At 42.2% G+C, this 23,543-nt stretch overlaps 5 protein-coding genes across 6 annotated transcripts; 3 read left to right on the top strand and 2 right to left on the bottom strand.

Annotated features, from left to right (window-relative positions):
- Positions 1-1,883: 1,883 nt before the first annotated feature.
- fahd1 (fumarylacetoacetate hydrolase domain containing 1) lies at positions 1,884-2,966 on the bottom strand. The gene has a single exon (XM_017421869.3). The coding sequence runs from the start codon at positions 2,844-2,846 to the stop codon at positions 2,184-2,186; it is 663 nt and encodes a 220-aa protein (XP_017277358.1). The 5' UTR covers positions 2,847-2,966; the 3' UTR covers positions 1,884-2,183.
- On the top strand, positions 2,966-7,154 carry LOC108239261 (hydroxyacylglutathione hydrolase, mitochondrial-like). The gene is made up of 9 exons (XM_017421862.3): positions 2,966-3,342; positions 3,775-3,941; positions 4,568-4,632; positions 4,808-4,925; positions 5,026-5,134; positions 5,221-5,324; positions 6,119-6,220; positions 6,312-6,391; positions 6,479-7,154. Exons 1-9 carry the CDS (start codon positions 3,276-3,278, stop codon positions 6,576-6,578), a joined length of 912 nt encoding a protein of 303 aa, XP_017277351.1. The 5' UTR covers positions 2,966-3,275; the 3' UTR covers positions 6,579-7,154.
- A 694-nt stretch (positions 7,155-7,848) lies between these two features.
- hagh (hydroxyacylglutathione hydrolase) lies at positions 7,849-11,932 on the top strand. Its single transcript, XM_017421863.3, has 9 exons — positions 7,849-7,983; positions 8,194-8,346; positions 9,085-9,149; positions 9,216-9,333; positions 9,421-9,529; positions 9,682-9,785; positions 9,974-10,075; positions 10,720-10,799; positions 11,023-11,932. Exons 2-9 carry the CDS (start codon positions 8,242-8,244, stop codon positions 11,171-11,173), a joined length of 834 nt encoding a protein of 277 aa, XP_017277352.1. The 5' UTR covers positions 7,849-7,983; positions 8,194-8,241; the 3' UTR covers positions 11,174-11,932.
- Positions 11,933-11,981: 49 nt separating this feature from the next.
- On the bottom strand, positions 11,982-16,238 carry narfl (nuclear prelamin A recognition factor-like). Its single transcript, XM_017421847.2, has 11 exons — positions 16,132-16,238; positions 15,168-15,263; positions 14,935-15,078; positions 14,695-14,824; positions 14,471-14,605; positions 14,226-14,344; positions 14,010-14,139; positions 13,858-13,930; positions 13,650-13,787; positions 13,360-13,517; positions 11,982-12,555 (listed from the first exon to the last, which is right to left on the bottom strand). Exons 1-11 carry the CDS (start codon positions 16,195-16,197, stop codon positions 12,314-12,316), a joined length of 1,431 nt encoding a protein of 476 aa, XP_017277336.1. The 5' UTR covers positions 16,198-16,238; the 3' UTR covers positions 11,982-12,313.
- Positions 16,239-17,138: 900 nt separating this feature from the next.
- On the top strand, positions 17,139-23,238 carry e4f1 (E4F transcription factor 1). Of its 2 annotated transcripts, none has more exons than XM_017421834.3 (14): positions 17,139-17,298; positions 17,587-17,714; positions 17,792-17,876; positions 19,085-19,266; positions 19,358-19,478; positions 19,553-19,705; positions 19,801-19,985; positions 20,064-20,318; positions 20,429-20,534; positions 20,738-20,955; positions 21,050-21,248; positions 21,331-21,494; positions 22,122-22,181; positions 22,307-23,238. In XM_017421834.3, the coding sequence occupies exons 1-14, from the start codon at positions 17,214-17,216 to the stop codon at positions 22,643-22,645; spliced, it is 2,280 nt and encodes a 759-aa protein (XP_017277323.1). In that variant the 5' UTR covers positions 17,139-17,213; the 3' UTR covers positions 22,646-23,238. The 2 variants fall into 2 exon arrangements, with proteins under 2 accessions (XP_017277323.1, XP_017277322.1); XM_017421833.3 differs by having other exon boundaries at positions 19,783-19,985.
- Positions 23,239-23,543: the final 305 nt, after the last annotated feature.

Genomic DNA, 23,543 nt, shown 5'->3' with positions numbered 1-23,543 from the left:
ACATTTTGGCCCTGAAAAGCCCCACGGACCCTTCTGATGCGGCATGCTGCGAGCAAGCCCAGTTCAAGACAAAAAATGTTAAAACTTAATAACTGCGTAAATTAGATCCAGAGACAACGGGCCGCAGTTCTGGGGCTCAGTCAGGATGAACTGACAGAAGGTGGAAAGCTGCCCTGTGGTCTGACAAATCAAAAAATGTGAAATTCTTCTCTGAAATCTTAGACGTCGTGTCCTCGGGGCTAAAACTGAGAGGAACTGGCTGCCATCAGTGCACAGTTCAACAGCCTGCATCCACGAAGGAAATCTGAGTTATCGGACAGAACAGAAACATGGCAGAAGATTTCCCATTTCTAACTACAGCAGCTGATCTTTGTAGCTCCCAAACAACTGAAGAAGGGATGGAAAACATGATGCTGCCAATATTTGTTTTAATTTTGTTTTAAGTCTTTTATTTTGTTTTCATTTAAATAAATGTTCACAGGAACTACACTAGACGGGAAAAAATGTCTGTCACAACAAAACACAATATTGCTAATTTTAACAACATTTTTTCACAAAGCTGAGCTGCAAAACAACAAAACGTTCAGCTCGTTTGGGAATATTTTGCTATGACTTTTAATTATGACCAGGGGTGGAAATTAAAAATTAGAAAAACTTTCGGTTCTTCCCTCGACTACTCTTGAAAAACAGAAAATAAAATAGCTTCTCATCACAACACCTAATTGGTGTTAGACTGCATGTAATCTGTAGTGGATCGAGTGCATCATATGGGTTTGCAGGGAACTGTTGTAATATTTTTATGCGGGTTTTCTCCGCCTGAAGTGGTATTTCGCTTTTATCTAAATAACATTTGACCCGAATGTTATTTAGATCATTAATTGTCCAACAACAACCAGTTAATTTAGCAACAAGTCTTTAACGGTGTTTGGAGACATTTGTTCTTTTTTTGCAAAAGTTACCAGGGGGAACCAAATATTTCAGCCGTCTGAAATAATCGGTTCCCCCTCTAAAACACAGGACAAAAATAATTTACCAACAACTCCTTAACTGTGTTTATTCCGCTGTATTATGATATTATTAGCACATTTTATTTTTAAAAGAATGATGTTTTTTGTTTTTTTAATGAGAAATATTCGCCCCTCTAAACAATTCTGTTAATAGATAGGTCATTATTTACGGAGACGCAGGGGAACCGTATCTGATGGGGGAACGGGGCTCGACGTAACGACAGCAACTCGAGCACAATGCTGCCCCCTATATGTCAGGAGGACAAATTGCCAACCCGCCGCAGTGGCGTGTGTTTTGATCAAATTTACCCGCCACTGCAAATATTTACCCGCATTTGACCGGTGGCGGGTGCTAATTTCCACCCCTGATTATGACTTTTATATTTTTCAGACTACAGTCAGTAACTTTATTTACAAAAAAAAACCCCACTCAGATCTCTTCAGTTTGGCTTCAGCACACCTGCTCTGTTTTTGTCTTCTTACGCTTCATTTGTAGCTTTTTGCTACTGTTTTGCTAATTGTAGCTTTTACTTATAATTTAGCAAATTTCAGGTTTTAGCTACAATTTAGCTGATTTTAGATGTTGGCTACAAATAAGCTTATTTCTGTTGTTTTGGTGGTTTTGCTCATCTTAGCTATTGTTTATATTGTTTTAGATGTTATTCTGTTGCATTTAGATTGTAGCTGCTGTTTTTATAAATTTAGTTTTTAGCTACTGTAGCTGCTTTAAAAAAACTTTTTCCTACTGTTCTGCTTTTTTTTTAGAGTTTTGGTGCTGAATTGATGTTTTTAGCTTTAACATCTCAGTTTCAGCTTCTTCAACAAACATCAACAAAGTCATGCAGTACTAAGTCTTCACACAGCACTGACAGAAAATACAAGTCTTTCTGTTTTTATTTATTCAACAATCAGAAGAGTTCATCTCACGGTTTCTCCCTTTTTCCATTCATAGTTTGATTTTAAAATGTTTTATTTCAAAGCCGTGAAAACATCCTCCTTCACTTCTCATTAAAACAGTGACAGCTCAGAGGGAAAATGGTAACATTCACAGTAACTAAGTTTGGTCAGATCTACCAGATCCACCTGAGCAGCGTGTTGTCTGTAAATGCATCCAACAGGCGAGCAGAAGCCGTGATGGCTCAGCACTGCCACCTGCTGGTGTCTCTCAGCCCGTCCTCAGCGGTCCTGCCTGTCCACTCTGAAACTCATAGTCAGGACGTCCTGGATCCCAGCCTGCAGCTCATCGTGCTCGTGCACGGCGGACACCCCTTTAGGGGTCCCCGTGAGGATGAGGTCCCCCTCCTCCAGGGTGATGAAGTCGCTGATGTAGCTGATCAAGTAGGGGATGGAGAAGATCATCTGGGAGGTGCAGCCGCTCTGCCGCAGCTGCTCGTTCACCTTCAGCCACAGCGTGACGTGGCCCGGGTCGGGCACGCGCTCCTTGGGGATGAAGTCGCTGACGGGACAGGAGGTGTTGAAGGCTTTGGCCAGGGTCCAGGGCAGACCTTTGGACTTGCACTCGTCCTGGATGTCCCGGGCGGTCATGTCCAGGCACAGAGCGTAGCCCGCCACGTGCTCCATGGCGGCGGACAGCGGGATGGCCGTGCCCCCTTTCCCGATGACCACCCCGAGCTCCACTTCGTGGTGCAGGCTGCTGGTGTAGGAAGGCACCAGGATGGGGGAGCCCTCTCTGACGTACGCAGAGGGAGGCTTCAGGAACAGCACGGGCTCTGTGGGAATCGCGTTTTTCAGCTCCTTGGCGTGCTCTGCGTAGTTTCTCCCCACACAAATAATCTTCCTGCCCCACTCCCAAAACCGAGATATGTTTCGTGCTGCCATTGTTTAAACAAAAAAGCATGAAAGTCTGAGTTCGTGTGGTTTTAGCTGATATAAAGCAGTTAGTACCAGTTTATCTACACTTTGACCGTGAACACTAACCGGACCTGATTATTTACCTACGGCAAGCCAAGGAGGACATAAAACCGCCAATCAAAAACTTTGATTTTCACAGTTTGCACATTTATCAACATAAAATTATAATACTGTAAATCAAACATTTTATATAAATAAAGATTTATGCTATAACTGTCACCGTTTATGCAAGAATAAAGAAAATATATTTTTTAACCGAACTTATCGCGATCTGCTCCTCCGGATTCGATTAGTCAGGCCTGGGTGAATGTTAAAAAGGGGGGCGGAGGCGGAACTGAACCAGAACCCGACTTTGCTGGTTTGCTCAAACTGATAAGACTGTAGTTAGTTACTGTGATGTTATTGAAGTCACTCGCAGGAAGCGCCCGCACTCTAATAGGAGCTGCTACAGCGTTAAAACCTGGTACGGCAGCCCTGTTTTTATTTATATTAACATGCTAATGTGTGGCATGCTAACATGCTACTTTATATCTGCAGCAGTTGACGTATGACCGATGTGTTTGTTTATGTTTGTCTCGTCTTGAGGCGAGGGCTGAAACGAGCGCAGCTGGCCTGCCTTGTAGGATATCTGTAGCTTATGCCTCTAAGTTCGCAGTGGCACTTGTCTGGATGTTGTTTAAACTACTAAATTAAAAAAGTGTCGCTGAGGTGTTTTTGTGAAGGAGGTTGTTTACTTCGAGGGTCGAGGCGGTCCGTGTTTCCTGGTGTTCGTGACGTAACGAGCGGCGGGAAGATATATTTTATATATCTATATATATTATATTTTTATAAGATATATTTTAGAGGAATTAAAGCTAGGTGGGGAATTTTTGCTTCTGTCCCTTCACAATAAAAGCACCTGTGGAAGTCCAGACCCAGACAGCCCTCCTTCACAGCGCAGTGAGGAAACAAGCCAACATGAAGGTGGAACTTCTCCCAGCACTCAGCGACAACTACATGTACCTGCTGATCGATGAAGACACCAAAGAAGCAGCTATCGTTGACCCAGTGGAGCCAATCAAGGTCTGTGATTATCATACTGTGTTATTATGAAGCACAGAAGTAGTAATTAATAACATTTGGAGTGTTTGTAACACTATGATGCTGCTTGTTGTTGCTATTATTCATAATAATATTATAATAAAACGATATTTAACCCAGGAAGCAGCTGCGAGGTGAACTGCAGTGACAAATTCTCTCTTTTCCTGCTGTCACCGGGACTTAACGCTCTTCCTTTCAGCCACGTTCTTCTAAATTAACGGACTCTCGGGACAGCAGGGATTCATGTTACGTGCTTCATAAATATATTATATCCATAATGTTGCGAGCTCTGACACTGGGGAGATGATGTGTCTTCAATGTCAGCCCTAGTTGTGAACAAACCTTTCGACGTGTCCTGATCGAGCTCCTCTCATCCTGTCACAGCCGGGGTCTTATTTAAAAAGTAATATGTATCTGGACAGAAATAAACGCTGTGTAACTAAATATTTATATGATATCCTGAGTTTTATGGGCACCAGAATCAGTTCGCTGATCAGATATGAAAGTTGCAACAAACAACTTGCTTGATCAACAACCTAAATAACCTCTTTGTTGTTGCTAATTATCTTTGACCCACGACCAGTTTGACTTGTTTGGGCTTTTAACAGGTTGTGGAAGCTGTCAGAAAACACGGCGTTAAGCTCACAACAGTTCTGACCACCCATCACCACTGGTAGGCTCCATTTTCGTTTTTAACCATTAAACAAATTTACCCCAGCTACTAAACGCACACTGTACGACAGTGTTCAGAGTTTAACCGCCAGGCATCCTGATGAAGAGCGAATACAAACTCTTTTCGTTGTCCCTGCTGGATTTAGTTGTAGAAGTAACAGGTGGGTTATTTTCAGGGATCATGCCGGGGGAAATGAGAAGATGGTGAAGCTGATGCCAGGGCTGAAGGTCTACGGAGGAGACGACAGAGTCGATGCCATTACAAAGAAAGTTTCTCACTCCAACACTTTGAAAGTGAGGATATTACACTTGTCCTACGGTATAAATATGCATAAAGCTTAAAAAAAAAAAAAAGATGTTGGCTCAGACTGTAATATGTTTTTTGTTTTTAAAGCTCGGGTCACTGAGTGTGAAATGCCTGTTCACGCCGTGTCACACGACTGGTCACATCTGTTACTACGTGACGAAAGAAAACAGCTCAGAGCCACCTGCTGTTTTCACAGGTATGTGCTTCACACGGGCGGAACAGCTGAAGCCGTGCAGCTCGGCACGCTGTACATCTCACACACTGTCACGTTTCCACTTTCAGGGGATACGCTGTTTGTGGCCGGCTGTGGGAAGTTCTTTGAGGGCACGGCGGAGCAGATGTACAAAGCCTTGATAGAAATTCTGGGACGTCTTCCTCCTGAAACGGTAAACACGCACGCTCCTTCACTCCTTCACACTCGGTAGTCCGAACAGATTGTGTAACAGATGTAACAGATTGTGTTCGGACTACCGAGTGGATGTGAACAAAAAGGGTCCAGACCACCACCAACGGTAATCTGAGAGAATCGTTCTGAGCACGCTGAGGCCGTTCACACCTGTATTCAGCTTTACCGCAATGCAATCCGGTCACTGAAGACACGTGAAGAACCAGGTGTGAACAGCCTCTCAGAGTCTTATCAGTCAGATGTTCGCTCAGGGGGAGACGAGCTAACAGCTGATCAGAGGCAGGTTAGTCCCAAGGCAGCAGTTTTGAGAAACCTATTTTATAAACCTTTACCCTGCCATTGTTTTTTGCTGAATTGCTGACGTAACTAAGTGTTTAATGGAAGAAACGACAGCGGTGTAAAGGTTTATGAAGTGCGTTTGCTTGAACCACTGTAACATCTTTTTAGATTAAAGGTCAGAGTTTGTTTGGCCTCGATCTGACTAACCTTCAGCTTTTCTCCCTGAGAGAACTTCCGCCTGATAATCCAAATTTATAAGGCTCTTGGGTGACGTCTTATGCAGGTAAGATATTGATTACTGATGACAACTTCACAGAACACCTCTTTTTAAAAAGGCCCAGCTTTTCTTTAGATAAATCACAAATCTATCATCAAAATATTCGAGATAGAAAGTAATATAAAACTATGAATCTTTGTATATTACAGTGAAGAATCTGTTTCATAGGTGTTATTTTTACCACCGTGTGTATAAGTCGCCCTGTTGTTCTCTTAAAGCGCGTTTACTGCGGCCATGAGTACACCGTCAGCAATCTGAAATTCGCACGCCACGTCGAACCAGACAACGAAGTCGTCCAGAAGAAGCTGGCCTGGGCGAAGGTATCCGAGTGACACGTCGTTGCTGCGGTAACGTGAGTCAAAAAGCTGAACGTTTGTGGGCAACAACAGCTCGTTGTTCGTGTCTCTGCAGGAGAAGTGCAGCAACATGGAGCCAACTATCCCGTCCACTCTGGCAGACGAGTTTACATACAATCCTTTCATGAGAGTAAAGTAGGTACAGCCCGGTGAATCCTGGAGGATGGGAGTTCGTTTACAGCAAGTGACTCACTTGTGTTCTTCTTCATGTCTTATATCTAGAGAGAAGTCTGTTCAAGACCACGTGAAGCAGACAGAACCAGTGGAGACCATGAGAAACCTCCGGAAAGAGAAGGATGGTTTCCGGGTTCCCAAGGAGTGACGTCCGATGTGTTTGTGTAAACTTTGACTGCTCCCAGCACTGCAGCTCGTTCATCACGTTCTACAGAAGAACCTCTCCTCACAGACGTTCGAGGCGGAGGGACACACTTTTACCACTACGTCCATTTGTATTAAAGCTCTAATCATTTACGTCGGTCTGTTTTATTTGATTTGTTAGGCTGAAGTGAAAGTTTTAAGGAATATATGGCCATGAGTTGAACGCTTTAAGGGAAATAATGATAATATTAATAATTTGTAAATGTTTTGAGAGTCTATTTAGTCCGATGTGTTAATATATGGATGCGCCGGCCGTTCAGGAACTGGTAAACGTGTACAATTTCTGTGAATAGATTTGTTAATAAGTAGTAATTTCTTATTCTGTAAAGATTTATATCCGTGTCCTGTTCTGACCGTGAATGTCTCATCACACCATTTGCTTCCATTTTTTGCCTAAAAACCGTGTTTCAGTAAAATACAGCATCCCTGAGTTTTTAATTTTGAGTTGTTATTAAACCTGTTGTGCTTGTAAAACAATCATACAATCAATAAAACTCATCTGTTATAAGAAAATGAAAAAGAAGTCTGCTTTTACTTGATTAAAACTCATTTTTGTATTTCATAATTTGTAACACAGTGTGTGTTGGCAATTTAAAGCAACAAGCTGTAAAAATTAAAAACCTGTTCATTGAAAATGTCAACTTAAATATTAATTATATCTGTAAATAAATCCACCTTCAGTTCCACATGTTGGATAAAACACTTAGCTTCTGAATAAATCAGGAATCAACAAGAGAAACTGGATTTTCTGCCAAAACTCAGCATGAAAGGCTGAATTAAAACTGATGACATTTGCTGAAGAAGCTGAAACTAAAAAGGTCAGAGTGCTATCTAAAAGCCGAAGGTAGCAAAATGTGAGCTAAAAGTACCAAACAGTAGCTAGAAGCTAAAAACAGCAAAAGACTAGCTAAAACTAGGAGAAAAGTAGCTAAAAGTAGTTTAGGGAGACAAAAATAAGTTATGCTGAAGGTTTTGAAAGGATTGAAAATATATATTTGTGGAAAATATTTTGAAATAAAGATAAAATATTTTGAAAAGAATAAAATGTGAAAAACCGGAAGTCATAGCACCCATCTCTTCAATGAGTTGAACTTATTTTATTTTATTTTTTTCACATATGACAAAGTACGCAGACATATTTGTTGTGTTGGAAAAAGTAAAAGAAACAGACCCGGGTTGAACGATTCCGGCTCGATTAAAATGTCTGCGCTGATGCGACGCTCGAAGCTCGTCGCTGCTGCGGACAACTTCCGGCTCTGAATGCATTAATGTATCTTAGACAACTTTGAGAGAGAAAAAATCACAGCTGGGCGGAAATAAACCTCCTGCCTGGACACAGTACCCCTCAGGTACAGCTCGTCTCCTAAAAAGGTTGATTTGTTTAGGTTTATTGTGCACGTCAAAGCGACAGAAAGTGTTTAACTTAATGCCACTGCGGTCAAAACGAGCATGTTGCGTATTTTTTCTTAGCTCTCTGTTATCGTTTTGTGCAGTGAGAAGTGGTTTTATTTTGCTGCTCCAAGCGACAGATCCGCTGAGCAATGTTTGTTAATGCACAGATTTCCTGAAGCGTCGCGTACTGCGGTGCGCATGCGCGCGCAGGTGCCATGAAGGTAAAGGTGATCTCCATCCTGGAGGACAACTACATGTACCTGGTGATAGAAGAGCGGGGCAAACAGGCTGTAGCTGTGGACCCAGCTGTTCCTCACAGGGTCAGAGAAGTTCATTTACACCCAAAGGATGGAAATAATAACACTTTCACTGCCGTTGCATCATAAGGCAATGAAACCGAGATTAACTAAGAAACTACAAGTAATAAATTTAAAAAAAAACAATCGGGAAAAAGGACAAATTTAGAAGATTAAGACACATTAAGGTGGAAAATACTGTAGAAAATGTTGTTTTCTCAATTGACAAGCTCACACAGTTTTGACAATTATGGAAAAGTATGGAATCTGCTTCTTGGTCTGAATAAAAGTGCACAAAAAGAACATGTTTCCAAACTCTTGACTTTCTTGTTTTCATTAGAACATAAAAACATGAAACTAAATTAAAATAAATAAATGGCTTTAACAATCAAAGTGTTTTTCACAATATTTTTATATAATAAAAATGAACATAATAACCATAATGTGAACCTTCTCTTTCATAACGACAGGACTTGAGTTAAAGGTTTGAACCATATTTATCTTAGTCTGTTAGCAGCTGACTGAGAACCCACAGGTGTGTGCTCAAATGTTCTTTTTTTAATCTTTAGTTGAAGCGCCATCTACTGTTTTCTCTTTGGAGTGTGTTTTTTACTTTGTGTTTGGGGCAGATTCTCAGTAAATATAATACAGGACCCAAACATTGAGTTAGAAATCTGAAAATTTACAGCTAGAACTCAGAAGGTGTTCTGTCTGTGAAACACAAAGGTTGTTAACGATCTGCTTGTTCTGTTTCGTGAACAGCTGCTGGACATAGTGAAAAGAGAAGACTTGACTCTCGCCGCTGTCCTCACAACACACCACCACTGGTAAGAGCGATTGTTTAAAAAAGAAGCTGAAGTAAAACGCAGACGTTTAGCTGCTGTCCGTTGCAGGGACCACGCTCGCGGGAATGAGGCTCTGCGGAAGGAACTCCCCCACTTGAAGGTGTACGGCAGAGACGACCGGATCGAGGGGCTGACAGATAAAGTCACCGATAATCAGGAGCTGAAAGTAACCAAGAATAAGACACTTTTATTATGGCATCACATATTAGTTAAAGTCTTAACTTTTGCCCTTTTTGTTTTGGTCCATCTGCAGTTTGGCTCCATCAACGTGAGGTGTCTGTCCACTCCCTGCCACACCTCTGGCGACACGTGCTTCTACATTTGGGAGGATGAGTGCACCGATGACCCCGCCGTGTTCACAGGTCTGTAAACGTAGACAGCTGGTCAGATTTCAGCGCCTGAAGTGTTTTGATTCAAACGGCGTTGATCAATAATTAAACGCTGCGTGATATCAGGTGTGAAATCCTAGCCCGCGCCCCGTCGGCAGTGCCTTAATCTTTGTTTCGGTCGCCAGGGGACACAATGTTCATCGGTGGATGTGGGCGTTTCTTTGAGGGTTCCGCAAACCAGATGCACCACAACCTTACCCAGGTGCTTGGCACCCTTCCTCCGGAGACGGTTAGTGGCGTGAAGAAATAAAGACACGTAAAACTGAGTCACGGCGACACTAATCACACTTACAGTACGACGAAGGAACTGCTTTTCCCTCTCGTCGTCATTCAGAACAGCCGTCTTCTGAAAGCCCAGAGGATTAAAGCTGTGGTCATCATGTGAGAGGCGTTTTAAAATGGGTCCTTCCTTTGCAGAAGGTGTTCTGTGGACACGAGTGCACCATCAAGAACATGAAGTTTGCCGTGCTGGTGGAGCCAGAGAATAATAAGGCTAAAGAGATGCTGAGCTGGGCCAGGGTGAGCATGAAACCGCAAAAAACCTCCCTGAGTCCTTACAGTTTCTGTCTTTTTACTTATTATTACTACTTCTGCCAGTGTGGGCAGGGCTTTAATATATAGAGCGATAACACTGGAAGAGCTAGTACGCTGCAGTTTCACTCTAAAGATGACCATCAGAGTGTGTCTATGGAGCTATAGGTGTTTTTTTTCAGGAGACAGATTGTTTGGAAGGATAGAAAAAAGATCTTTCTGGCAGGAATCGACGTGTGGTCGCTAATTGCAGCAACACAGTACAGTTTGAATCTATCTATCTATTTATCTATCTATCTATCTATTTATCTATCTATCTGACACTGGATTACGATTATTAAACTAGCGTTTATTTTGTGTGTGTTATCGACAGTTATTCCATATGGATGTAATGTGTATATAAATATTTTTTTCTTAAGTTTTAAAGTTTGAAATTAACTAATTAAATCAAAACTATCAGCATCAATCCATTATGGCCAAAAAGAATTGGTGGTTTCATGTTTTATGGCATATTTCATGCTTCAGTGACCGTTCTGAAGCAGATGAACTGAGTACATTCTTGGATAAACTGTTTCCAGTCCTGTTTATTGCTGAAAGACGTCAGTCCTTCACACACTTCCTTGTCTCCTCAGGCAAGAGATGAAGACGACAAACCCACAGTGCCGTCCACCCTAGGGGATGAGTTTGATTACAACCCATTTCTTCGCCTCTCGTGAGTTTTGACGTTTGAAACGTAATCAGCAGCCGTCACGTGATGTTAAAAACATCTTAACTGTTCAATAAATGCAGCATTTATTTACACATAATATTTGTTTAAAGTCTAAAGGAAGCTAATTTTTTGAGCTTTAATTTGGAGATTGAATATTTTCTTTCTATAAATTTCTATTTTATATTGTTTATTTATTTATTATTATCTTATCTCCTCTATGCTGCAGGGAGGAAGCGGTGCAGAAGTTCACGGAGAAGAAGGACCCTGTCGAGGTGCTGGATGTCCTGCGGAGGGAGATGGATAAATTTAAGAAGCCCAAGGAGAGACTCCCTCCTCACGCCATGCTGGCCTTGGAGTGGGGGCTTCTCAGACCCTGAAATCCAGTTTCTAAGCTCTACAAATCATTTGTTCTTGAGCTGTCATGAATGAATGATTGGATCATTTATTGCGTCTTTTAGGTTAAAGGAGGTTTTTGGTGGTTATAAACGCACAGTGAGCTCAGCGTGACACCGCTTCCATATGTACCCAGAAAAAGGCCGGGACAGTGCTGCTTGTTTCTGAATGTTTACTGATCGTCTGCTCTGAAAAAAAGGGGTTCTGTGGAAAGGTCATGAACAACTAATATCTTACCTGTCTTAGATGGCGCTTTCCACAGAACCCTATTTTAAACGATCTGAACTGTCACTTTAAAGCTTGAGAGAAAAGCCTTTCCTTGAATGCATCATTACCACATTCTCTGCAGAGCACGATTTTGTCTTTTTTTATTGAACCTGTCGTGTGATTTTTGTACAAACCTTTTTGAGTTACTTTTCTTTTCTTTGGCTCCTAAAAGCTTCAGATCTGATTTATTCACCTCCGCCAAGGAGGTTCTTTAACGACTCTGTAACCTTGGTGGAGGTTTGCGCTCTCCGAGTGCGTCTAGTTACCATGTAAAACTAAAGTACTTTTTATTTGAAGGAATTTTATTTGAAGTATTTTTTTGGAACAAGTGTTTAATATATTCTGAACTGTATCAGAAAAGGTAAAAAAACCAACTTGGAGTGAACGAGTCTGAATGTGAAGTCAAAGTTTAAACTGTAGAAGAGCCTCTAACTGCACATCGAGACGATACAATAAACATCACTCTGAATCTATGATCTGCAGATGCTTTTTTTCTTGTTTTAGACTAATTATAAAACACACAAATATAATTAAATATGGTGTTTATTTGTCAAAATGTATGTTTATACAGATACATAATCCTTAAATAAAAAAGAATGATTTTATGCATGAGTTCAGCTCACATTTTCAGAGAAACCTACCAGACAAAAGTGAATTATTTACTAATTATAAAGAAAATAGGCAGTTAAAGCTCATAAACAATTTATGAGGCAACAGTTCTCAGCGCTGAAACATTTAGTATTTGGTTTTCGACTTTATCAGGCAAACAGGATGAAAGTGATTTAAAAGACGTACATCAAAACATGAAGACAAAATGTCCACATTTACTGGGTGTCTCTGCTGATCGGAGACACCGATCACCACTTCATGGTGAGCCCGTTGGTCATTTTCTCCACAGCATGGTACCTCGTGTGCAGCAGCTCTTCGGCTCGTTTCTGACCCAAACTGTTCAACCAGCCCTGATAGAACTCGGCCACGCGAGTGTCACTTTCTGGCAACAGGGGGCGCTCTGCCTTGTAGAGCTCCTCCACTTTCAGGAGCAGCTCCTTCTGGCTCTGAGCAGCCGGGGGCTTCACCTGCCCACCTCCATTCAGACAACCTGTGGGACACATGTCATGGTTTTAATTCACGCTCTCCCAACACACCCTGGATGTGGAGGATGTTCCCAGCTTTTACGGCTCAGCAGATCCGGACTGGATCAGTGAGAAACAAAACTCCCCCATCGAGGGAGAGTTTCACACGCGGAGTCCTGGGACCAATGAGAGACTGTGATTGGAGATAACTACAGACACAAGAGTCTGAGAACAAAATGTGCCTTTGTGTGTTTATTTTATTCTTATCATCTTAGCAAGTTATTTAAATCAATGGGACTTTTAGTTGCTGATTTTTGCTTAGATTGGACAGAGGCAAGTCTTAATAGATGCAGGTAGTAGTTTTTTTATAATTGTAGTTTTTAGAGCAAAGTAAACTGTAACTTCTGAGTTTTATTGCCCTTTTATTATTTTTCCTTCTAATAAAGTCTGCCTGTGAGCAGCTTAACACTTAATCCCGACTCCTGGGCTCTCCTTTGTGTCCTTGGTGAGTTTTCTTTTCTCCTTTTTATCCTACTAGTTCTGACCTGATCACAGGAACAACGCACAAGCTGAGCTAAAATGAGGATTTAGAAATTCCCCGGAGGAGAAGAGCAGAGAGGACTCATAAAATCAGCCCCCCCTCGCCCTCTCGGGACCTTGAGCAGCCTCCTGGTTAATCCTGCATTAACACAGTGACCTCCACCTCATTTCGTTTTTGTTTTATATTCTACCGGTCTGCTAAGCCTGCAGGTATTATTGGCCTCCTTCACATGACAAGCTACGGGTTGTGACCACGTTACAGCTCTGCAAAGCTGCATTTTGTTCTTTACCTGACGGACAGGCCATAACTTCCACAAAGTGATAAGGCGACTTTCCCCGCTTGAGTTTCTGCACAAGGTTCTGAATGTTGCGGAAGCCGTACGTCGCGGCAAAGCACAGGAGGACCTCGCCGTCTTTCTCCAGTCTCACCTCCTGAAAGTCTTTGTTCCTGGGCCAACAAGTAGAAAAAAACAAAAACTAACAAGCAGAAACAGTCAGTCTTTTGACAGATTCAATCATGACAGATCCAGGAGGTCTGATGACTCTTTACCATGTATGGGACTGATGAAGGCAGACTCACCTGAGCGTTTTGTAGGTGAGCTCTTTCACCTCTTCTCCAAACAGCTGCTTGGCAGCGAAGGTAAACACATGATGGAGGTAACCCCCGGAGCCACTCCCGGCGTGGCTCAGGAACTCATCCCCACACATGCTGCTGAACCTGGGTGAAATGATCTGGTTTTAGGTGAACAGACTGGTCAATAATAAAGGGAAAAGTACACAGAACTTACAATGAATCCAGACCCACGGGCTCAACATCAGCAAGACACACGTGTTCCTCCTCCAGCATTTTCTCAACTTCTCCTGCAGCAGGAAAAACAAATAAATAATTAAGAGCAATAATTCGTGTGCACTAAAGGCCTTAGGAGAGCAGCTCCCGTACCTGAAGTGATGACACAATCCACCTCTCGGGTCTCAGCTTCACTCATGTAGAAGTCGGAGCGCGAAGCTTCCAGTTTTTTGTCAAAGCAAGGCATCACTGCCACGTGGTAGATCTGTTGTGGACTCAGGCCCTAAAAAACACACACAGCATACAGCTCGGCAGTCCCTTAATGTTAAACACACCTCTGTTCATGTTTAACCCAAACCCAAACCACACCTGCTGTTCTGCAAAATAACCTTTAACCAGAGAGCCCATCATCTGCTGCGGGGAGCGAGTGGTGCTGATGTACGGAAGAATATACTCCCCGTGTGTCTTCTCAGCGTAGCAGATCCAACCTGAACAACACACACACACACAGATTGAATATTTAGACAAAAATGCTATAAGAACCGAAAATGACATGTACAGACACTCCAGGATTTCACTTTGTGCTCGTGAGGGTTTGTCCTCTGGTTGGATACCTGGACAGGCAGATGTCAGCATGGGCAGAGCTTTGCTGTCCTGTTCCCTCCGCCGGAAACGTTCCACGAACTCTCTCTGATTCTCCAGCAGACTGAAGGTCCGACTAAAGCCGGTGTCAAACACATGATGAACCCCTGCAAGAACATTCCCAGCAATAGTCTTTAGAGCAGAGTGTGTCTGCCTGGAAGTGGCGTGGTTTTGTAAAAACGGAAAAAGCACATACCCAGGCCCCGGAAGAAAGCGGTGAGCCTCCTGCCTGCCTCACTGCTGCTCAGGTTATAACGTGCTGCGAGGGAGGCTCTGGACTGTGGCGATACGGACACAACTACAACCTTCTTTTCTCTCTCATTGACCTGTATGGGATCCCCAAATGATGCCTATTTGAGTACAATAACCCACTGAATCCTGACTACAAAAGCTGCAAAACAAAACGTAACACAGAGGCTCTGTGACGCTCTTCTACCTTGTTGTTACGCAGGACTTTTAGAAGCTCCTCGTGACTCTGCTGCGTGATGAGGACACTCTCAGCCGAAGTGATGCAGCCACTGCAGGCCAAGCAGTCATTCAGTGTGATCTTTGCTCTCTCCAGCTTCTGTTTTCCACCATCCTTCAAATACAGAGTGGGACTATTTCAGAGTGATGCAACAAAAGTCAAATAAATCACAAACAGATTCCGGTTTGAGCATTTAAACCCACCTGGTTGACTTGCACATAGCTGCCATCATCTTCTATCTGTATTCTGGCCACAGATTTTCCTTGTTTCTTCTCTACTTTGACTGGTTTTACACATTCCTGAAACACAAACCCCAAATATCTAAACCAAACAAAAAACGGGTGACATTCTTTTTTATTTTTACAGACGAGATACATAATCAGATAGAAAAAACATCAGAGAAATCTGAGTAAGGAGCAAAAAAGAAAGAATAACCAAGGAAATATATTGAGTATTAAGGTATTAAGTAGGTAAGGAATTTAATTAACTCTTCTTTTATATCTTAAGATATCTGCTGACTTCCTTTTTGTCACTATATATCTCATGTTTTTTGTATATACAGTATAACAGCAGATCTGATGCTCCCAAACAGCTCTCATCACGTGTCTCTTTAATGTAATAAAATAGATTTTTATTGGTTAATTTAGGTCACTAATTTAGGACTACTTTAAATCATGTCGGAGGAACTAATTAAAACTTGTCCTAAGTGTGCATTTAATTATTTTTAAGTTACACTTTAAAACAATTTTTTATTTTTATTTTTTTTTAACTAATGCTAAGTTGTTATGTTTCATTTAAGTTTAAAAAACATATTTTGTAGGTAAAATTACTCGACACTATTTCAATGTAATTACGTCAGCGCTACCGCGAGAAAAGTAGCGTGTCGTGTTTTTAAAAAGCAATATTTAACAACTTGTGACCAAATAACGTAATTTGTATTGTGTTTCAGTCAAGAGAGATTAATTTTTCTTTAATTTAAGGGAAGTTTGTCACACATCAGTCGGGAGAAGCTAAGGACAGCCTGAAGTGTGCTAGCTACTCCGACACGGTTTTCCCGTTTTGTCCTAAATAGTTTCTAAAAAGCGGTATAATTGTTCGTGATTTCAGCTTCCTTTTCCTGAAATAAATCTTATATGAAATCTTTTCACAGTAGCTTCAATAACTGACCTGAGAAGGAGTGATAAAATCGTCCAGATCTGTTAGCTGCAGGACGCCGCTGAAGCGAGACGCCATTTTTCCTGCCGTCAAGTTGTTGTTTACTCTCTTGTCGTAAAAGTATGGCAGTCCGTTCTACCATATAATCAAACCACCATATATTTTTATGAACACCGAAATTAACATTAATTTTAGTCAAAATGACATTTCAACTGGCTCCAAATTAAACAAATTTATCTAAAACACCATTCCTACCAGTAAAATTCTTTCATAGATCTCCTCATTAATTATTGTAGCAGGAAAAAAGTGTATTTATTTATTCTTTTGACATGTTTTACATTTAAAGGCTAGTCTGTCATTTATCATAAAAAATAAAAGATGTTTCTTTTCCTATTCATACAGTAGATGAGTCATAATTATTATTTTGTTGTTGTTGTTGTTAACCAATATGCCAAAATGTCTCTGTAAATTTTTGCAATTACATTATGAATCATTGTCCTAATTATGGATGTCTGAAATTGCTTTAAACTATTTTTACAACTGAATATTCCTAATAACCTAATTTTAGTTTAGATTATTATATTTTATTAAATATTTAAAGTTTAGCTTATGACGAGCTACAGTTGTAATATATAATAAATGTTTCTTTTGACTAAGAAGAACTGAATTTTGGATTTCTGCTTTGAGGAGCCTTTCTATTATATGATAAAGCGACTTGGCGTAAAGCTTTTAGCTCAGACGACTAAAGTCTCTTATTTTTTAAACATTCCTGCAAAATATAAACAAGAAGAAGCTGTCAGACTGTCAATTAAAATGTCTTTATACATTTTCTTGATGAATTTAAAGTCTAATTTATTACAAATGTTTAGGAAAACTGAGCAACACAGTGCTGCCTAATTTAGTAATTTAAAGGAACAACAAATGATCAGAAATTAATATGTAACCGAGTGAATTACAGGAGCTAAAATGAGATGTTACGTTTCTCCGCGTGCCAGCGCCGCCTTTGTTGTTATGACTACGGGGTCGTAAATCCGCCATGTTGTCCCTCCCCTCCCCGCTGCAGCGTTGCGACAGAGACGGAGAATTCAAACGACATGAATGTGGAAAATAATCATACGGCAGAACCAGAGAAGGACGGTAGCGAGACCATCACCATCCAGACAACACTGGGAGACGAAGGTTGGTCCTCCGGCGGCACCAGACGAGCCCGAACCCCGCTGTCCGTGTCCGAGTTTGGGCCGCGCTCACTTCCTCCGTGCTGAAATGAAGCTAGCAGCTAAAAGTGACATTAGCTTGTTTGTTGCTGTGCGTTTGAGTCAGGCTGGAAGTGGCGACAGTAGGTGGTGTTAGGACGGCTTACACCGGACTGTTGTCAGCTCGGGGCTCGGACTGATGTGTGTTAATGAATTTAGGTTCAGTCTGATTGGGTTTGTGTGTGTTTTTGTTTATTTGTTTGTTTGTTTTTAGATGATGTGCACAAGTGCGGACGCTGTCAGTTGGAGTTCTCCACCCTCGAGGCTTTCATCCAGCACAAACTGCAACACAGCTGCAGGCGTGTGGAGGCACGAAATGCCGGACAAGATGCCGACCTCAATGTGTGAGGGCTTTCCTTTTTTTATTTATAGAAGTGGCACAGTGCAAAGGTGCTTTAATTTTAATTTTTAATTTCCAGACCTCTGCAGCCAATGGAAGTTATTCCTCGGAGGTGAAAACAGCCGGAAGTGCTTCCCCAGATAAACCTGAGAGGAGCACAGATGGTGGGTCAACAGCCCTCATATCACAGCTCTTTTCTCACCTTTCTCTACTAGTCCTCAACATGCAGGAGCACTGTGGAGAAACAACGACGTGTCTTGCTATATTAATTTATCATCTACTAAAGCACAACATTTGTCTTGAATCACAAGCTCCAACACGACACACTTGGCACACACAGAATAAGTAAACGTGCACATTTGTAAAATACACACAAAATAAATAACTGAACTAGAAACAGCTTTTTCTGTGAAAACGCTGCGTGAACGCTGAGATATGAAAGGGTGCTGAAGTTTGCAGGAGAAGCTGAAACTGAGCTGTTTAAGCTGAAATAAACAGAACACCAGCTGAAAGGAACAAAACACGAGCTAAAAGCCAGAAGTAGCACAACGCTAGCTGTAAGCTACAATTGTCAACACAGTAGCTAGAAGCTAAACATAGAAAAGGGCAAGCTAAAAAGTAGAAAGGAGCGAAATGCTAGCTAAAAGTAGCAACTAAAAGGAGTAAAATGCTAGATAAGAGCTAAAGTTAGCAAATCAATAGCTAGAAGCTAAAATCTTAAAGTGGCAAAAAGATACCCAGAAGCTGAAAGTATCAAAAGGATAGCTAAAAGCAAAGAGTAGCAGAACGTTTGCTGGAAACTAAAAGCAGCGTCAGAAGGTAAAATTGGAGGAAGCGTGCAAGGAACCGTTCTGTGAAGAAAATATTTTTAAAAAGAATAAAAGTTACAAAAAAACAAAAGTCAGAGCACCCTTCTCACGAATGAGCATTTTGCGTATGAATGGCTGAATTAACACAAAGTGTGCAGAAGTGGTTAAACTGCAAAAAACAAACGCAAAACAATGGTGTGAATCAACAGACGCACTATTGAAATGAACATTATAAAATGTACGATACAAAATGAAACTGTCACTGTTAAAAAAAATCTGAGAGGACAGGTTTTCTGTGGATTGAGTAAGGTGGAAAACAAGTGTTTGTGTTTATTTCTCTATTTATTCATTCACCTTAATCACAATCAATATAAAACAAAGGTTGATATTCTTTAAAGTTGGAATTTTCAGTTTTTTAATTTGCCACTCTGACAGCGTTCTTGTAAATATTAGACATGAAATATTTCACAAAAATGACTTTATTTTTTAGTATTTTGCTTTCACAGTAATCTGGTCTTTATGCACATTCATTTATTGATATTGTTTTGTCTGTTTTGACCCAGATGAAAGCAGTGGTCTGTTGGGACGAGGCCGCAGGAAGAAAATCGCCTCGGTTAAAGTCGTGGCGCAGTCCGATCAAAGCGTAGGGGTCGCCTCCGATGGCGCTGAGAGTGGCAGGCCGGCGTACAAAGTCAATCAGGAGGGACGCTACATTTGCCACCTCTGTGAAAAGACGTTTAAAACTGTGAGCCGACACGTTGATTTTGTGCATTCGGTTCAAAGATGCGAGCCACTCAGCTGTGGCTGTTCCTGATGGTTTGTATTATTCCCCACAGACCAACATCTTGAGGACTCACATGAAGACTCACAGCGACCAGAAGAACTTCTCCTGTGAACTTTGTTCGACCTCGTTTCGCACCAAAGGCTCCCTGATACGCCACAACCGCCGGCACACCGGTGCGAGAATAAGCCGGCGTCACACAGCACTGTTTACTTGGACTCAATCTGGTGTTTTTCCTGCCTTCTTGCAGATGAGCGTCCGTATCGATGCACCCTGTGTGGCCAGTCCTTCAGAGAATCTGGAGCTCTCACCAGACACCTGAAAGCTCTGACTCCCTGCACCGAGAAGATTCGTTTTGTCCAGTACAAAGAAATATTGGTCAGGAAGGATGGCGTGCAAAAAGGTTCGGTTCTAAATGTTTTAAATGGTTGCGGTTTTGTTTAATCGATGCTGGATTTATTTCACCAATTTAAATTGAAGTCTGTGCCGAATATTCAGGCGTCGGTTCAGATCGAGCCGCAGGAGCCCAGCAGCAGGAGGTGGTGGTTGTGGAGGAGCAGCCTGAGGAGCAGGACATGGTGGCTCAGACCGCCGTCGTTAGCGTGGTCGATGCTGCTTCCCAGGAGGTCCTGCGTCAGGTTCACTTCACGGTGGAGGTGGACGGAACAACGCAGGAGCAACAGGTGAGGCTGTATGATTCAGGTCCCGCTCTTCATTTCCTTCCGGAGTGTTGCTTTAACCCGTTTCTTTGGCCCGATCAGGTGGTGGTCGAGCAGTCTCAGGCGGAGGCTCTTGCCGCCGCCGCCGCCGCCGCAGGTGACAATCTCATCTGTCAGGCCATCATCAACTCTGGCATTGCTCTAGGGACGGAGGAGACAGTGGTGGAGGAAGCGGAGGAGGAGGAAGAGGACTCGCAGACGACTGAGCAGATGGATAAAGTCGTTTCTGACCATCCTGACGCCGATCAGAACGTCATTGAGATCCAAGTTAAAGAAGAGCTGGCAGAGCTGGAGGAGGTACATGAAGAAGACCTGGGGCTGACCGACGAAACATAATATTGTCTTAAAAAGTAATTTTAGACAAATTCTGTCTGCCCTGAAACATAAAACTCTTTACTTTTTGGCAGGAGTCAGGTGATGATCGGGCCTCCTCAAAGTTGTACACGTGTCCGTACTGTAACCGGTCGTTTAAGGGCTTGAATTATTTCCGTTTTCATGTCAAAGGTCATTTAGGTAAGTCCAAACTGAGAACTGATGAAACTCTTTCCATTCCTGTACACCTGCCTCACATATTCCTCTTTATTGTAGCATTTACTGGACTGACTGACCGGTCCTTATTATAACAAATGGAAAGCACCTAATTAATCTACAAGAACTTTATAGATTTTCATTCAGCATTATAAATATATTTAGTTTATCTGTTCTCCTTTGCGCAGGTTATAAGCCCTTTAAGTGCACGCTGTGTCAAAAGGAGTTTCTAACTGGTTACCTGCTGAAGAAACACATGGAAGTCCACGTCAGCGAGAGGCGGTACAAGTGTGGCGAGTGCGGCAAGCTGTATAAAACCATCGGACACGTGCGTGAACACATGAGAGCCCACTCCGATGAAAGACCGTACCACTGTAGCAGATGCAACAAAGGTTACAAAACCAAGGTGATTCTGGTTTAAATAACCCCCCCAGAAAAATTTCAGATGTGAAAGATAATGGCCCTGACAGTTTTTAACATTTCTCTTTATTTTGCCTCAGAATGCCTTACAAGTTCACCTGCGGACTCATTTCGATGAAAAACCTTATGTGTGCGAGTTCTGCTTCAGAGGCTTCCGAGAGAAAGGCTCTCTGGTGCGACACTTGCGCCATCACACTGGAGAGAAGCCCTTTAAGTGCTCAAAGTGCGGACGAGGCTTCGCCGAGCACGGGACTCTCAACCGACACATGCGAGCTAAAGGTCAGTGGGATGGACTGAGGGGGGAGAGGAATCGTGTATTTTATATGTGCTGAATTGATGCATGTGGTTTTTTTTACACCAGGAGGCTGCCAGAAAGAAAGTTCCAGTGAGCAACAAGATGCTGTAACGGAGGAGCAGGCCTCAGTGGACGGTCTCACCACAGCTGCTGTCGTCTCAGAGGATCCTCACGCCGTGTTGGTCGAGTTCTCCTCAGTGGTGGCAGACACACAGGAGTATATTATCAAGGTCAGGGCACAGTCAGACCGAAAATATAATTTCAATGTTGCCATTAGGTGGCTTTCATTTTTATTTGTCATAATTTATTGGCCCGACCCAGCTTTCTGTAGTTTTTGAAGTACTAGTGTCCCGCTTCTGGTGACGTATCCAGTGTATGTTATTTAGAGTCGACCGGAAGTTTGAATAAAACTTTCCCAAAACATCTGGCAGACTAAATATCTGCATGTTTTTACTAAATGCTGCAAGCCTGATTCTGCAGACAGTGGTAAAAACTTTGTTGTTGAAATCAGGTCAGCTGTGGTTTGAGAGAAGAATGTGATGCTCTTGTCAAATTATGACACTTAAGTCTGAGTTTGTTAAACAGCATACAAGTGTGTTTAGAATAGTTCAATTAGTCGACGTTACATTTAATTCAAATAACCCCGTAATCTCTACCCTTCTTCCAGAAATCTAAAGTTTTGTAATTGGCCTCAAACATCCTGGCAGGAGGAACCTTAATTATTCATTGCCTCATTTAATCCTGACAGCATTTTAACTGTTTTTTTTTTTTCTTCCGAGAATCTGTTCAGTCCACATGGATTTACATGAAAAATTAAATTTAAAATGCCACTCCTTTGCTTTTCCTATATCCTCCAGACTCAAACAGAGGAGGAAATGCAGGAGGAAGTTACGCTCATTCAAGATGGACAAAATGAGGTCAGTATGCTCGCATGTGGAGCACATAGGAGAGCATAATCCTGTTTGCTGAACAATGTGTGGCACCGAAGGACTCGTTTCTCTCAAGTCCACCCCTAACATTCTGTCAAACCTCTTCCTTCAAGGTGGGAAACCAGATCATGAAAGTGGTGCAGCAAATCGTCAGCCAGTCCCACGGCACGGGCAGCCACCAGATCATTGTGCGAAACGTGGCGGCGGACGAGGAGGGGACATCCATCTCCGACTGCGGCGACACCATCACCATCGCGACGCCGGAGAGCCTAACGGAGCAGGTGGCCATGACGCTCGCCTCGGCCATCAGCGACGGCACGCTGCTGGCCACGGCAGGTACCGTGGAGGAGGCAGAGGGGACCGTTACCATGGTTACCACAGAGGAAGCGATGGAGGAGGAATATGTCATCACATCCCCAGAGGAGGTGGAGATTCAGACTGTAATTGTATGATCAAAGAGGGTGCTAACACTGAACTGACTTTTTTAAGAGCTTCATGTGTGAAAAGATTAATTATGAACCTAAAGCCAAAGTGTTTCTAAGGTTGATGGACACATAAAGATAAATATGAGTAAAATATTGAATACATATGAGAATTAGTTCCACCTTGCACTTGTGTTTTGTTGATTAACTTCAACATGGTGGCTAATTTCTGAACCCGTATCTAATTATTTTGAACATTTGACCCAAGCACTTGCAAATGTCTTTTTTGACAATACAAACGCAGGCCATTATTGTCCTCATTTTGCTGTATGCTGTATTTTTTCTACTGCCTCGGATTGTGCAGCTTCATTGTATTTTTTCCTCCCCCATTCTGGTTCCCGTTGTCAAGCTCAGCCACGGTCGTCACGTTTTTAAACTTTTTATCTGAAATCTGAAGTGCGGCACCCTTTAAAGGCTGATAACGTGCCCCTGCTTGTCCAAGGCCATCCGTGATGCAGTGTTCCCACTTTGAGCTGTGCACTCACAATGCATCCTTCAACCTTACAGGTACGCTAGTACCCAAACACAGTTTACATCAAATAAATCCTATTTTTTTAAACCTTTGATGTACTTTTGTCAGTTTTAAGCTTCTCTAACATCTGTTTCCTTTTAGATTGTATCTATACTGAATTGTGGTTTTATGATTTCATGTTCAGTTGATTAAAGAACAGCATTTGCTGCTCCTTGAGAGGGACAGATTATTACATTTGCGATAACTGATGTACAGAAAACAGGTCTGTTACCTTAACGGTATTATTTGCTTTTCCAAGCTTTGAAATGCACCACAGCTGACTGGCCCAGCTGAAGCATTCGGTGTGTATAACCTTGAGCCCATCTACATGCTGGTGCTCCAGTACTGAGGTTAGCG

This window comes from Kryptolebias marmoratus, linkage group LG12 (assembly GCF_001649575.2).
Source record: "Kryptolebias marmoratus isolate JLee-2015 linkage group LG12, ASM164957v2, whole genome shotgun sequence".
Classification (NCBI taxonomy): Eukaryota; Metazoa; Chordata; class Actinopteri; order Cyprinodontiformes; family Rivulidae; genus Kryptolebias; species Kryptolebias marmoratus.
Note: the sequence above shows the minus strand (reverse complement) of the source record. Positions and strands in the feature narration are given on the sequence as shown.

Bases quoted from the DNA above. Each gene is read 5' to 3' on its own strand.
- fahd1 (XM_017421869.3), bottom strand. From the start codon at position 2,846: ATGGCAGCACGAAACATATCTCGGTTTTGGGAGTGGGGCAGGAAGATT.
- LOC108239261 (XM_017421862.3), top strand. From the start codon at position 3,276: ATGTTATTGAAGTCACTCGCAGGAAGCGCCCGCACTCTAATAGGAGCT. The intron at 4,926-5,025 runs GTGAGGATATTA...TTGTTTTTAAAG, and splicing joins CTCACTCCAACACTTTGAAA to CTCGGGTCACTGAGTGTGAA. The intron at 6,392-6,478 runs GTAGGTACAGCC...TCTTATATCTAG, and splicing joins AATCCTTTCATGAGAGTAAA to AGAGAAGTCTGTTCAAGACC.
- hagh (XM_017421863.3), top strand. From the start codon at position 8,242: ATGAAGGTAAAGGTGATCTCCATCCTGGAGGACAACTACATGTACCTG. The intron at 9,334-9,420 runs GTAACCAAGAAT...GTCCATCTGCAG, and splicing joins CCGATAATCAGGAGCTGAAA to TTTGGCTCCATCAACGTGAG. The intron at 9,786-9,973 runs GTTAGTGGCGTG...CTTCCTTTGCAG, and splicing joins GCACCCTTCCTCCGGAGACG to AAGGTGTTCTGTGGACACGA.
- narfl (XM_017421847.2), bottom strand. From the start codon at position 16,197: ATGGCGTCTCGCTTCAGCGGCGTCCTGCAGCTAACAGATCTGGACGAT. The intron at 15,079-15,167 runs GTGGGTTTAAAT...CTGTATTTGAAG, and splicing joins GCTATGTGCAAGTCAACCAG to GATGGTGGAAAACAGAAGCT. The intron at 13,931-14,009 runs GTACGGGAGCTG...TTCCTGCTGCAG, and splicing joins GGATTGTGTCATCACTTCAG to GAGAAGTTGAGAAAATGCTG.
- e4f1 (XM_017421833.3), top strand. From the start codon at position 17,214: ATGAATGTGGAAAATAATCATACGGCAGAACCAGAGAAGGACGGTAGC. The intron at 20,535-20,737 runs GTAAGTCCAAAC...TCCTTTGCGCAG, and splicing joins TCATGTCAAAGGTCATTTAG to GTTATAAGCCCTTTAAGTGC. The intron at 20,956-21,049 runs GTGATTCTGGTT...ATTTTGCCTCAG, and splicing joins ACAAAGGTTACAAAACCAAG to AATGCCTTACAAGTTCACCT.